At 46.3% G+C, this 15670-nt stretch overlaps 1 protein-coding gene across 3 annotated transcripts in view; it reads right to left on the reverse strand.

Moving 5' to 3' along the window:
- Window positions 1–15670, reverse strand: part of SMOX (spermine oxidase) — a 93302-nt gene that overhangs the window by 37610 nt on the left and 40022 nt on the right. For 2 of the 3 annotated variants that reach the window (XM_074951904.1, XM_074951907.1), the window contains exon 2: window positions 1797–2031. In XM_074951904.1, the coding sequence (XP_074808005.1) occupies window positions 1797–2004 (208 nt within the window). In that variant the 5' untranslated portion in view covers window positions 2005–2031. Of the gene's footprint in view, window positions 1–1796; window positions 2032–3816; window positions 3835–15670 lie in introns of those variants that run through there. The other variant, XM_074951905.1, reaches the window with a different exon arrangement.

The raw sequence follows: 15670 nt of genomic DNA on the forward strand, positions 1-15670 counted from the left end.
GAAACGGACTCAGCAGTGAGGCTGCACCCGACCCTGACACAGCATGAGGACTGGACCTGCCCCAGAAACACCACTCCCCTCCATGCCAGTTGCACCAGGTGTGGGCAGGGGCTTAGTGTGGGGGGATCCAGGTGTGGGTTGAGAGGGTTCTGAGTGGGACAATCAGGGTGCAGGTGGCTCAGTGGGGGGATCTGGATGCACAGGGCCTTGTTGGGGGTTTTTGGGCACAATGGTAATGGGACTCTGCAGGGGGGTCCAGGTGAAGGTGGTGGGGGCTCAGCGGGGGGGGGGTCCTGTATGTGTGGGGGATAGAGCTAGGCAGGGGGTCTGGATGTGGGGAACTCAGTGGGGGGGGTCCAGGTGTTCAGGGGTGGGGCTCAGTGGGGTGGGAATCCAGGTGCAACTGATTGGGGCTCAGTGGGGTGGGGATCCAGATGCGGTGGCTCATCGGGGTGGTTCAGGTGCAGGGCAAGTGGGGCTTATCAGGGAGGTTCTGAACACAGGGGGTGAGGATTGACGGGAGGATCTGGGTATGAGGGGGTCCAGATGCACGGGGGTGGGGTGGATGGGGGAGCAGCAGCTGTACAGGGATCCCTCCCCCTGCAGCTGAAGAGCAATGGGTACAGGAAGTGGTGGGGTGTAGTTTACAGAGCTTCCTGCAGCTGGGGGAGGGTCTGACCCAGCCCCAGACGCTGTGCAGGGGACGAGGAAGTTTTCTCCTATGGCATCCAATCTTTGCTCTTGGCTAAGAACATTCAGTCATCTGCTGACCACAGAACGTAGGTATCTTGGGGTACACATACACTGCAGCTGGGAGTGAGTCACCCAGGCCGAACAGACAGACACGCTACCTCTGCCTGAACTAGAACACTAAAAATAGCAGTGTGGACATTGCGGCACGAGCTAGTCACCTGAGGGCAAGGCTACCTGACCCCCTGGCTTGGCACTCAGGTGGCTAGCCTGGGCTGCTGCCCAAGCCACACCATCCATGCTGCTACTTTTAGCGTGCTAGCTGGAGTAGAGCTAGTGCATGTCCATCTACCTGGGCTGGGATGAGATCAGATTAGAATTCGTATTCCTATCCCATGTTAGCTAATTCATGGTAAGTGATGTGAAGTAAATGCCTTATGAAGACAGGGCAGTTGGTAGTGTTAATGTTACTCCTGTGGGGGAATTCTGTGCCACTATGCACGCGCAGAATGTATGTCCCCCGCAGATTTCTTTGCCTCCCCGTATTAAAATGACTTTCTGACGGGGCAGCAAAGGGAAGCCACAAAAGCGGTCACGCGACCCTCCCCAGCAGTATGTTTCAGGTGCCCAGGGCAGCCAGCAGAGAGGTAAATCACTGTGGGGTAAGGGGTGGGACTGGGGAAGACCCGGCTCCCTACCCTGTGCCAGGCTCAGCTGCTAGTCCTGGCTGGTCTGGGGAGGATGGGACTTCCTAGTTCACACATTCAAGTTACTGGAGAAAAATACCCTTCCCCACCCTCAGCCACGCTGAACTCTGTTTATAAAGCCAATTGATCACCAACACCTTCACTTCACAATAATACTTTACACTTCTGCAGAGCTTTTCATCTAAAGCTCTAAGTGCTTGGGAAGCTCTGTGCCCCACACATGAACAATAACCCATTGCACCCCGAAGACGGGTAATCGCATGCTAAAATACCCATTTGCAGGTGCAAATGACCAGGAAATGGCTTTAAGAGGATATCTAACAAATTAACCCTCGTAATAATACAAACTCTTGTGAGACGAGAGAGTCTGATACAACGGTACAACAACATTTTCCTTACCAAGTCTGACGCTTTGCACTCTGCCTCCAATTCTGTCAGACGCCTCAAGGATTGTTACATCCGTGAAACCGTTTTCCAGGAGAGATTTTGTAGCTGACAGGCCCGCAAGGCCAGCACCAATAACGACTATTCGAGGCTGTCGTTTTCTCCGTAGGCCACTACTAAGAGGATCATCAGTGCTGTCTGAAGATGTTTCACAACTTTGCATGCCGTCCAAGCTCTCCTTCTAAGGAATCTAAGGAAAAGCAAACAAACAGGTTCAAGGAACTAAGCCAACAACTCTCCACGCTTCACGAAGATTTCTTCTCTCAGCACAGAAGCAAATTTGGGGGTGTCTCTAGATATATGACTAGCAGAAAAGAAAGTCAACCTATGAACTAGAACAAGCCCTTTCAAATGGGAACCACAGAAAGGGCAACAAAGATCAGCCTGGAATGTAAGAGTTTCTGGTCTCGACTCTGGAGCATCAATAGTTGAACCTACTGCAGTCTCCACCCTCTACATTGTAACCATGTAACAATTTCCAGCAAATTCATAGGATTTCTGACCTCCTGTCTCTTTATATAACCTACTGAGGTGGCAATTTTGTGGTAGAGAAAAAACACACACCCTGTGACAACTAGCTGTTCAAAGAAGTAATGTAACTTTATTCTGCTTCTGTGGCAACCACAAAGCATAAGCTTTAGATCATATAAATATGATACTAGGTAAATGGGACTTAGCTCAAAGCAGGAAGACCAGATATCAAACCAACAGCTGAATGGAAAGTGCAGGTGGGGAAGAGAATCTGGGGTTTGCTCGTTAGAGGGCCATTTGATTATTGCATTGTTAAGAAATGTGACTAAATGCACTAATGATCACAAAACAGTCACACTACTTTTCACTTCTGAGGTACCATTCCTTTGAGGATCTCAAAGCACTTTGCACATATTAACTAAACTTCTCCACCTCTGTGTAGTACGCAGAGATCAGATATGGAGGAGACAAATGATGGTCCAAGTTCAGCAGTCACGTAAACGGTGGTATAAATAGCAAAACTGCATCCATCTAGCATCCAGATGCTATTTCTTAAAACTGTGCCATTTTAAATCAGTTTAGAAACTGGTTTGAAATTGGTGCAACTTCAGCCAGGTCTATACTTGGAAGCCTTTGCCACTATAGCTATACTATACCAGCAAAGCACTCCTAGCGTGGACTAGGGTGACCAGATAGCAAGTGTGAAAAATTGGGACGGGATGGGGGGTCAGAGGTGTCTATAAAAGAAAAAGCCCCAAATATTGGGACTGTCCCTATAAAATCAGGACATCTGGTCACCCTAGTATGGACACAGCTTATAGCATCAAACCAGTGCTTGTGCCAGTATAATTCATTCCAGTCACCTAAGCATAATAAGCTATAACAGTAAAAGGACAGTTTTACCAGTCTATCTGCATCTACAATAAAGGCTTTTCCCAGCACTGCTATGTCTGCCACAAATCACACCTCTTCACGCCCCTGACCAACATCAGTACACCAGCAAAAGATTGTAGTCTTCATGGTGTGGACGCATTTCTAAGCAGCAATGTTTAATTAACAAGACTCTAGTCAATTTCATTGCTGTTATTTAGAACCTATTGGCCACTGTTGCTGGCTATGGGCAAGCAGGAGTGTGCACTGGAGTTATTCATGGGGAAGTTGGAGCCGAACATCGGAGGCTGAAGGAGTAGCAGAGAACTCTTTCCTTCGTTTTGCATACAAGCTCTTGAGTAGGGCGAAGACACAAAACTCCTTTCTTTCAGCAGCTGGGGGTAGGTTACAGCTTCAGATTTTAGACACTTAGGAGCCAGAGGCTGATATGGAAGATGAAGCACACGCACACCCTGTAAACGGGATCTATAGACAGCACCCGGGTAAACATAACAGCACCGACCCCTTTCTCACTATTTGTAAGTAATAGGGGGACTGGGCTTCCTACCATGGCGTGTCTCCCCTTCCCCTCAACACCAATCCCTCACCCATACCTCATTTCTTTTTCACCCACCTCCCGATAGAAGGTGTCTCGTAGATTTCTCAATTCCTGCTGTTCCAGTGTGCACCAGTGGCCTGTAAAATCAATCAAGGATCCATTCCTACCAATTCCAAACAAACAAATTCAAGAATCTTACACTGCTCAAGGTAGGAAGTCAGACACTTTTGGTTCTTTTAGGGCTGTCAAGAGATTAAAAAGATGTATTGTGTGATTAATCGCGCCGTTAAACAAAAATAGAATGCCATTTATTTAAATATTTTTGATGTCTCCTACATTTTCAAATATATTGATCTCAATTACAACAGAGAATACAAGTATACAGTGCTCACTTTATTTTTATTACAAATATTTGCACTGTAAAAAACAAAAGAAATAGTATTTTTCAGTTCCCCCATTACAAGTACTGTAGCGCAATCTCTTTATCATGAAAGTTGAACTTACAAATTATATAAAAAAAACTGCATTCAAAAAGAAAACAATGTAAAACTTTAAAGCCTACAAGTCCACTCAGTCCTGCTTCTTGTTCAGCCAATCGCTCAGACAAACAAGTTTGTTTACATTTGCAGGAGATAATGCTGCCCACTTCTTGTTTCCAGTGTCACCTGAAAGTGAGAACAGGCGTTCGCATGGCACTGTTGTAGCCAGCGTCGCAAGATATTTATGTGACAGATGCACTAAAGATTCATATGTCCCTTCATGCTTCAACCACCATTCTAGGGGACATGCGTCCATGCTGATGACAGGTTCTGCTCGATAACAATCCAAAGCAGTGTGGACCAATACATGTTCATTTTCATCACCTGAGTCAGATGTCACCAGCACAAGGTTGATTTTCTTTTTTGGTGGTTCAGATTCTGTAGTTTCCACATCAGAATGTTGCTCTTTTAAGACTTCTGAAACCATGCTCCACACCTCATCCGTCTCAGATTTTGGAAGGAACTGCAGATACTTAAACCTTGGGTCTTGTGCTGTACCTATCTTTAGAAATCTCACATTGGTACCTTCAATTCTGCAGTGAAAGTGTTCTTAAAACGAACAAAATGTGCTAGGTCATCATCGATAACGTTATATATGGCATGCTATAACATGAAATATATGGCAAAACAGAGCAGGAGACATACAATTCTCCCCCAGGGAGTTCAGTCACAAATTTTATTAACACTTTTTTTTTTTTTTAACGAGCGTCATCAGCATGGAAGCATGTCCTCTGGAATAGGGGACGAAGCATGAAGGGGCATATGAATGTTTAGCATATCTGGCACATAAATACCTTGCAATGCCGGCTACAAAAGTGCCATATGAACACCTGTTCTCACTTTCAGGTGACATTTTAAATAAGATGCAGGCAGCATTATCTCCCGTAAATGTAAACAAACTTGTTTGTCTTAGCAATAGTGTGAACAAGAAGTAGGACTGAGTGGACTTGTAGACACTAAAGTGTTACACTGTTTTGTTTTGAAGTGCAGTTATGTAACAAAAAAAAAATCTACATTTCTAAACTGCACTTTCATGATAAAGAGGTTGCACTAGGGCAGGGGTTCTCAAACTGGGGGTTGGGACCACACAGGGGGTCGCGAGGTTATTATATGGGGGGTCAGGAGCTGTCAGCCTCCACCCAAACCCCGCTTTGCCTCCAGCATTTATTATGGTGTTAAATACATTAAAAGGTGTTTTTAATGTATATATAGGCTTGCTGTGTGAAAGGGGTCACCAGTACAAAAGTTTGAGAACCACTGCACAAGAGTGTTTTTATGCGATGAGTTGAAAAACACTATTTGTTTTGTTTATCAGTTTTTAGAGTGCAAATATTAGTAATAAAAATAATAAAGTATAGTGAGCACTGTGCACTTTGTATTCTGTGTTGTAATTGAAATCAATATATTTGAAAAAGTAGCAAAACATCCAAAAATATTTAATAAATTTCAATTAGTATTCTATTCTACAGTGCGATTAATTGTTTTGAGTTAATTGCGATTAATCGACAGCCCTAGTTTCTTTGAAATACTAGATGGACAGGGAGCCAGGATCCTTGGGTTCTGCCACTGGATCATTGTGTGAAAATTATATCACTTCCCTGTCCTGCAGTTTATCTGTCTGCAAACTGGGGTTATAACAGTCTCACAGAGGTAGTTTGAAGCTTAATTACCATTTGTAAAGCACAAAGTGCAAAGTAACGTCTGTTATAAAGGTTATACTATAATTAAAACTGAGTACTTTATTTCACTCAGGTAAAATATGGTGATGTATTTTAGGATTTAATGCATCCAACATGAGTTTTAAAAATTCTTCAAACAATCATCTTCTCCATGCCAAGCTGTGGGAACTCTCAGATACTGTATTGATGAGTTTCAGAGTAACAGCCGTGTTAGTCTGTATTCGCAAAAAAGAAAAGGAGTACTTGTGGCACCTTAGAGACTAACCAATTTATTTGAGCATGAGCTTTCGTGAGCTACAGCTCACTTCATCGGATGAAGTGAGCTGTAGGTCACGAAAGCTCATGCTCAAATAAATTGGTTAGTCTCTAAGGTGCCACAAGTACTCCTTTTCTTTTTGTATTGATGAGTATGTTATAAAGGCCTGGATATGGAACAGTCCCCTCTACCGTTTATAATACTGTAAGCTTTAAACAGGAACTACTGTCTCAGATCTCCAGTACAGCATTCTGAACTTAATAAAGAGGATGTTCTCACGCCACCAAAAACTTAAAGAACATGTGGGTTCCCTTTCTGTTCAGCATTTTAATTTTGGTTTACAAGATCTGTCTAGACAGATGAGACAATAACAGGGTATTTCATATGCCATGTACAATGTAGAAACCACCCTTATTTAGCTTGCTCAAATTTTACTATGCAACTTACAGAGGGGAAGACAATTAAAATAATAGGATCCTAGGCTTCTAAACCATGATATGCAGTAAAATGACGATACTATATAAAAATCTATAATTCCGCACTGCACATTATTTCACTGTCAATTAATACAGTGTGTTGGGCTCGTAAGAAAGAGGAGCGCATGAATCACGGGTCTATTGGACATAATACCTACAGTATCTGCCAGGCAGCAAGACAGCACCCAAGCCAATGTGTAAGTGTCACCCTTCACTCCAACACTGAAAGAAGTTTGCAAGATTTGGGCTTTTAAGGTTTTGTCTTCACTGTCAAAAAAAAAAGGGGGGGGGGTGTTTTTTCCATGAGAGAACTAGCGCACATTAGCTAGCCTGCGATAAAATCCCAGTGGAGACAAGGCATCTGTAGTTTGACCGCGAGGTAAACCAGGCAAGTATAGTGCTGACCTCCCCCAGCCACCTTCCAGTCAAACTGCAGTGCCTTATCTCCACTAGGATTTTTATCCTGCTGTAAAAACCCCCAACTTTTCTGCAGGGAAGATAGAGCCTTTAGTTTCACCATCTCCCCACTTCTGCTTAGCCTCATCATCTACCCACTACTGCCTCCATTCTGGTTTTTATTACCTGCACTTCCCTGCTCGCCTTTCTCCACCTGCTTCTCCACTCCATACTCCCTCACCCACCCCACCTACTTTCATTCATCTCCCCTCACCACTTGCCCTCTTCTCTATTCCTACTTCGCAGAGTTAAACAAGCCATGATCCTGCTTCCAAGAAGCACCGACACATCTGCAAAAATAAATCCATCACCAAGACGTGCATGGAAACATCAAAGCAAACTCAAGGGCTTGTAACTGCAATGCTTGCTCTCTTCACCGCCTATGGACTCCCTGTATGTTTATCTCCAGTGGTCATCTCAGTTCAGCAACCGATCCTGCAGCTGGTTCCCTTTGGGTGGGCCCTTGCCCCTGTGCATAGCCTTTTTGACTTCCGGCAGGACAGCACGCAAGAGGGGAAGTCCAAGCAGATGATCCAGTTGCAGGATCAGGGTCTTAGGTTGTAAGCGTTCTGGGCAGGGAAAAAGTCTTATTTGTTTGAAGGCACCTAGCTTACTTTGGTCCCTCTATAAATAATTAATACAGCTATTAATAATTACTTGTTTATTTCTGTTTCTCTGTCTTATCTTTCAGAATACAAGGCCTTCAAGGCAGGGACTATTTTCTGTTCTTTTTGTACAGTGTCTAGCATAATGGGGCCTGCCAAAATACAAATAAATAGTCATTACAAACTGAGCACAATATAGCACAACCTGTTTAATTCTGGGCAAGCCAAATTATCATGATGTGGTTAGTAGCAGTGTAGCACCCAGGAGCCCCAATCATGGACCAGGACCCCATTGTGCGAGGTGCTGTACGAACAAAGAACAAAAAGACTCGCCCTGTCCTGAAGAGCTTACAATCAAATTCTGAAGTCCATATTCCCCTCTACTCAAGCAGACTCCCACTGAGCACTTTGTGCTCAACATTCCTTCAGCGGAAGTTCAACCTGAGTGAAGACTTCAGCATTTGGCCCATATCTTGGGCTTCTCATTTTTCTCACCATTCAAATTCTTACCCACTCTTATGCCTTGTCTACACTTGAAATGTAGGTCCGTTTAGCTACGGCACTCAGAGGTGTGAAAAATCCACACCGCTGAGCACCACAGCCATGCCAACCTAATCCCCTGTGTAGACACAGCTAGATCAAGGGAAGTATTCTTTCCTTGACCTACTTACCGTCGCGTAGGGAGGTGGAGTTACGACAGTAATGGAAGAACCCCTTCATTGCTATAATGTGTGTCTACCTCACAGTGGAGACAAACCCTTAAGCCTTCTCTACACACAAAAGATGTACCACTAACTATACTGGTATAGTTAAAGGGGTACAACATGCCTAATGTGAACAGTTACATCAGTATAAAGATGCTCTTACTAGTAGAGCTTATCCACATAAGGGAAGGGAAAGACAACAAAGCAGGCCATGTCTACACTACACTCCAATTTTACAGAAGTCGATTTTTGGAAACCGATTGTATAAAGTTGAGTGCATGCGTCCACACTAAGCACATTAATTCAGCGGTGTGCGTCCACAGTACCGTGGCAAGCGTCGACATTCCGAGCGGTGCACTGTGGGTAGCTATCCCACAGTTCCCGCAGTCCACGCTGCCCACTGGAATTCTGGGCTGAGCTCCCAGTGCCTGATGGGGCCAAAAATTTGTCGTGGGTGGTTATGGGTAAATGTCGTCAGACAACCCTCCCTCCCTCCATGAAAGCAACAGCAGACAATCATTTCGCACCCTTTTCCCTGGATCGCCCGAGCACACGCCATAGCACAGCAAGCATGGAGCCCGTTCAGCTCACCTCAAGCATTATCGAGCAGTTTATGCAGAACCAGCTCCTGAAAAAAGAGGCGAGGAGGTGACAGAAGCGCGGTGATGAGGACATGAACACAGATTTCTCTAAAACCGCAGTCCCCAGCAATTTGGAGATCATGGTGTTACTGGGGCAGGCTCATGCCGTGGAATGCCGATTCTGGGCCCGGGAAACAAGCACAGACGGGTTTGACCGCATAGTGTTGCAGGTTTGGGATGATTCCCAATGGCTCCAAAACTTTCACATGCGTAAGGGCACTTTCATGGAACTTTGTAACTTGCTTTCCCCTGCCCTGAAGCGCAAGAATACCAAGATGAGAGCAGCCCTCACAGTTCACAAGTGAGTGGCAATAGCCCTGTGGAAGCTTGCAACGCCAGACAGCTACCGCTCAGTCGGTAATCAATTTAGAGTAGGAAATCTATTGTGGGGGTTGCTGTGATGCAAATAGCCAATGCAATCATTGAGCTGCTGCTATCAAAGGTAGTGACTCTGGGAAATGTGCCAGTCATACTAGATGGCTTTGCTGCAATGGGATTCCCTAACTGTTGTGGGGCTACAGATGGAACGCACATCCCTATCTTGGGAGGTTTCAGAGTAGCAGCCGTGTTAGTCTGTATTCGCAAAAAGAAAAGGAGTACTTGTGGCACCTTAGAGACTAACCCATTTATTTGAGCATAAGCTTTTGTGAGCTACAGCTCACTTCATCGGATGCAGCCAGTACATAGACCGCAAGGGGTACTTTTCAATGGTGCTGCAAGCACTGGTGGATCACAAGGGACATTTCACCAACATCAACGTGGGATGGCCGGGAAAGGTTCATGATGCTCGCATCTTCAGGAACTCTGGTCTGTTTAAACGGCTGCAGGGAGGGATTTACTTCCCAAACCAGAAAATAACTGTTGGGGATGTTGAAATGCCTATAGTTATCCTTGGGGACCCAGCCTACCCCTTAATGCCCTGGCTCATGAAGCTGTACACAGGCACCCTGGACGGTAGAAAGGACCTGTTCAACTATAGGATGAGCAAGTGCAGAATGGTGGTAGAGTGTGCATTTGGACGTTTAAAGGGTCACTGGCGTAGTTTACTGACTAGCTTAGACCTCAGCGAAACCAATATTCCCATTGTTATTGCTGCTTGCTTGTGCTCCACAATCTCTGTGAGAGTAAGGGGGAGACGTTTGTGGCGGGGTGGGAGGTTGAGGCAAATCGCCTGGCTGCTGAATATGCGCAGCCAGACACCAGGGCGGTTAGAGGAGCACAGCAGGAAGCGCTGAGCATCAGAGAAGCTTTGAAAACTAGTTTCATGACTGGCCAGGGTACTGTGTGACACTTCTGTTTGTTTCTCCTTGATGAAAACCCACCCCCTTGGTTGCCTCTAAATTCCCTGTAAGCCACCCGCCCTCCCCACTTCAATCACAGTTTGCTTGCAAAGGAAATAAAGTCACTATCATTTAAAAAACATGGATTCTTTATTAATTGATTATAAAAATAGGGAGATAACTCACAAGGTAGCCCTGGTGGGGTGTGGGCGGAGGGTGGGAGGGAAGGAAAAGGCCACTTTAAAATTTCTTGAATGACAGCCTTCTGTTACTTGGGCTGTCCACTGGGGTGGAGTGGTTGGGTGCCCGGAGCCTCTCTCCCCCGCCCCCCCGCAACCCTGTGTTCTTGGGCGTCTGGGTGAGGAGGCTATGGAACTTGGGGAGGAGGGAGGGCGGTTAAACAGGGGCTGCAGCAGCAGTCTGTGATCCTGCTGCCACTGATGAACCTCCCGCAGTAGCCCCAGCATTGCCTCATGCCTCCTCTGATCTTCCTGCCACCACCTCTCCTCACATTCATCAGCCACTTTCCTGTACTCTGCTATTGTGTCCCTTCACACATTCTGCTGAGCTCTGTCAGTGATGGACGACTGCATGAGCTCAGAGAACATTTCATCGCGTGTGCGTTTTTTTCGCTGCCTTGTCTGAGATAGCCTTTGGATCAGAGGAGGGAGGCTTGAAACATTTGCAGCTGCTGGAGGAAAAAAAGGGAGTGAAGTATTTTAAAAGATACATTATACAGAACAATAGCTATACTCTTTCACGGTGAACAACACTATTCACAGAATCATAGAATATCAGGGTTGGAAGGGACCTCAGGAGGTCATCTAGTCCAACCCTCTGCTCAAAGCAGGACCAATCCCCAACTAAATTATCCCAGCCAGGGCTTTGTCAAGCCTGACCTTAAAAACTTCTAAGGAAGGAGATTCCACCACCTCCCTAGGTAACGCATTCCAGTGCTTCACCACCCTCCTAGTGAAAAAGTTTTTCCTAATATCCAAACTAAACCTCCCCCACTGCAACTTGAGACCATTACTCCTTGTTCTGTCATCAGCTACCACTGAGAACAGTCTAGAGCCATCCTCTTTGGAACCCCCTTTCAGGTAGTTGAAAGCAGCTATCAAATCCCCTCTCATTCTTCTCTTCTACAGACTAAACAATCCCAGTTCCCTCAGGCCTCTCCTCATAAGTCAGGTGTTCTAGTCCCCTAATCATTTTTGTTGCCCTCCGCTGGATGCTTTCCAATTTTTCCACATCCTTCTTGTAGTGTGGGGCCCAAAACTGGATACAGTACTGCAGATGAGGGCCTCACCAATGTCGAATAGAGGGGAACGATCACGTCCCTCGATCTGCTGTCAATGCCCCTACTTATACAGCCCAAAATGCCACTGGCCTTCTTGGCAACAACGGCACACTGTTGACTCATATCCAGCTTCTCGTCCACTGTAACCCCTAGGTCCTTTTCTGCAGAACTGCTGCCTAGCCATTCGGTCCCTAGTCTGTAGCGGTGCATTGGATTCTTCCGTCCTAAGTGCAGGACCAACCCTTGGGGCACTCCACTTGATACCGGCTGCCAACTAGACATGGAGCCATTGATCACTACCTGTGTTAAGCCCGACAATCTAGCCAACTTTCTACCCACCTTGTAGTGCATCCATCCAGCCCATACTTCTTTAACTTGCTGGCAAGAATACTGTGGGAAACAGTGTCAAAAGCTTTGCTAAAGTCAAGGAACAACACGTTCACTGCTTTCCCCTCATCCACAGAGCCAGTTATCTCATCATAGAAGGCAATTAGATTAGTCAGGCATGACTTGCCCTTGGTGAATCCATGCTGACTGTTCCTGATCACTTTCCTCTCCTCTAAGTGCTTCAGAATTGACTCCTTGAGGACCTGCTCCATGACTTTTCCAGGGACTGAGGTGAGGCTGACTGGCCTGTAGTTCCCAGGATCCTCCTTCTTCCCTTTTTTAAAGATGGGCACTACATTAGCCTTTTTCCAGTCGTCCGGGACCTCCCCCCATCGCCATGAGTTTTCAAAAATAATGGCCAATGGCTCTGCAATCACATCCGCCAACTCCTTTAGCACTCTCAGATGCAGCGCATCCGGCCCCATGGACTTGTGCTCATCCAGCTTTTCTAAATAGTCCCGAACCACTTCTTTCTCCACAGAGGGCTGGTCACCTCCTCCCCATGCTGTGCTGTCCAGTGCAGTAGTCTGGGTGCTGACCTTGCTCGTGAAGACAGCGGCAAAAAAAGCATTGAGTACATTAGCTTTTTCCACATCCTCTGTCACTAGGTTGCCTCCCTCATTCAGTAAGGGGCCCACACTTTCCTTGACTTTCTTCTTGTTACTAACACACCTGAAGAAACCCTTCTTGTTACTCTTAACATCTCTTGCTAGCTGCAACTCCAGGTGTGATTTGGCCATCCTGATTTCACTCCTGCATCCCCGAGCAATATTTTTATACTCTTCCTTGGTCGTTTGTCCGATCTTCCACTTCTTGTAAGCTTCTTTTTTGTGTTAAGATCAGCACGGATTTCACTGTTAAGCCAAGCTGGTCGCCTGCCATATTTACTATTCTTTCTACACATCGGGATGGTTTGTCCCTGTAACCTCAATAAGGATTCCTTAAAATACAGCCAGCTCTCCTGGACTCCTTTCCCCCTCATGTTATTGTCCCAGGGGATCCTGCCCATCAGTTCCCTGAGGGAGTCAAAGTCTACTTTTCTGAAGTCCAGGGTCCGTATTCTGCTGCTCTCCTTTCTTCCCTGTGTACATAGCACATGTGATTTTGGTACAAGGTCACATTTTGCATCTTATATTGAGTGCCTGCGGCTTTGGTGTTAGAGATCACACACGCAGGGCCGGGCAACAGAATTCGGCTTGCAGGCAGCCATGGTAAGCCATAGTCTTTCGGCTTCTGTAACCTTCATAACAGCAGCGCCCTCCTCTCCCATACCAAGCAAAGCACGTTGAGTTGGCCATTTAGTGCTGCAGTTTTCCTGTTAATGTGCAGCAGCAGAAACCAAACTAACCCCCCACCCCCATCCAATTCTCTGGGATGATCGCTTACCCCTCCCCCCACCGTGTGGCTGGTATCAGGGAAGATACCTGCTAGCCAAACAAAAACAGCTCAGGGCCAATGCCCACCCTGTCCTCCCACCACATGGCTAACTGCAGGGAGGATTTCTTTTCAGCCACAGGCAAACAGCCCAGTAGAAACGGCCACCTCTGAATGTTCCCTTAATTAAATTCCCCTATTTCAACCAGGTTACCATGAACGATATCACTCTCCTGAGGATAACACAGAGCGATAAAGAACGGATGTTGCTTGAATACCAGCAAACACTGGGACCATACGCTGCCAGGCTTTGTCATACAATGATACCAGATTACTTGCTACTAGCATGGCGCGGTAAAGTGTCCTACCATGGAGGACGGAATAAGGCTGCTCTCCCCAGAAACCTTCTGCAAAGGCTTTTAGAGTACCTCCAAGAGAGCTTCATGAAGATGTCCCTGGAGGATTTCCCGCTCCATCCCCAGACACGTTAACAGACTTTTCCAGTAGCTGTACTGGCCACGAATGCATCCCAAGTCCTCAGCGCTACTTAATCATTAAAAAACGCTTGCTTTTATAACATGTATTATATTTAAAAAGGTACACTCACCAGAGGTCCCTTTCCGGCTTCATTGGGTTGGGAGGGTATTTCAGTCAGGGTGAGAAAAAGATCCTGGCTGTCGGGGAGAACAGCGTGCTGTGTGCGCTCCTCAAGCTCGTCCTCCTCCTCCTCATCTTCCCCATCCGCAAAATCCTGAGCCATGGCGGAGAGTACCCCATCTTCGGAGTCCACGGACAGGGGTGGGGTAGTGGTGGCGGCCCCCCCCTAGAATTGCATGCAGCTCAGCGTAGAAGTGGCATGTCTGGGGCTCTGTCCCGGAGCGTCCGTTTGATTGTTTGGTTTTCTGGTACGCTTGTCTGAGCTCCTTAAGTTTCACGCAGCACTGTGTTGCGTCCCTGCTGTAGCCTGTGTCTCTCATGGCCTCGGAGATCTTTTGAAATGTTTTGGCATTTCGCCTTTTGGAGCGTAGTTCTGATACCACAGATTCCTCTCCCCATACAGCGATCAGATCCAGTACCTCCGGTTCTGTCCATGCTGGAGCTCTTTTTCAGTTCTGGGACTGCATGGTCACCTGTGCTGATGAGCTCTGCATGGTCACCTCTGCTGATGAGCTCGCCTGGCCAAACAGGAAATGAGATTCAAAAGTTCCCGGGGCTTTTCCTGTACACCTGGCCTGTGCATCTGAGTTCAGAGTGCTGTCCAGAGCGGTCACAATGGTGCACTGTGGGGTAGCTCCCAGAGGCCAATACCTTCGAATTGTGTCCACGCTAACCCTAATTCGAAACGGCGATGTCGATTTCAGCGCTAATCCCCTCGTTGGGGAGGAGTACAGAAATCAGTTTTAAGAGCCCTTTATGTCGAAAAAAATGGCTTCGTTGTGTGGACAGGTGCAGGGTTAATTGGATTTAACGCTGCTAAATCTGACATAAACTCGTAGTGTAGACCAGGCCTAAGAGGCCTTTATAATGGTATAACTGCATCCAATCAAGAAGTTGCACTGGAATAGCTATGTAGGTTAAAAAAGGTCACACTCCTAACTGAAAATAGTTATAGTGGTATAAAAATCTGTGTACAAATCAGGACTGACTGTTCAGCTAAGGTTTGCTCCAGCAGCATTTTCCCTTAAAAAGAAATGATAATAGATTTCTCTAAGTTATTCCCTCCTCCACATGCAAGACAACCCCCTGCATCCATACTCTTTGTACTGCCCACTTATTCACACAGAAGTCCACCCCAGCAACACTAGAGAAGCAAAAACCGATGCTAGTCTTCTGTGCTCCAAATTCAGCAGCTACAGCTACAGTCCTGAACAAGCCTAGAGATCTATCCATTTTATAAACTTCCTCTCATCTTATCAGACTTTTGCCAGCAAAATCCTGCAGTACACAAGTCAGACAATTATATTCCAGCACTAAGCCCAGAGGATTAAGGTAGTCCGTAGCTGCTTCCTTACTGTTTTCTTGGAATGTGGCACTCTCCTGATATGGCTTTGTTTCTCTAGGATCCTGAGGGGAGCAGGTATCAGAGAGAATAGTAAAACAGTACGCAAACTTGTCAGGAATATTGCCAAGGGTCAGACAAAATTAAAAAAGCAAACAAGGCAATTCTGAGCCAAAGCTGCCACAATGTCCTTAACTCACCTAAAGTAGACTGTAGAATATGCACTAGCCACA

This window comes from Natator depressus, chromosome 4 (genome assembly GCF_965152275.1).
Source record: "Natator depressus isolate rNatDep1 chromosome 4, rNatDep2.hap1, whole genome shotgun sequence".
Classification (NCBI taxonomy): domain Eukaryota; kingdom Metazoa; phylum Chordata; order Testudines; family Cheloniidae; genus Natator; species Natator depressus.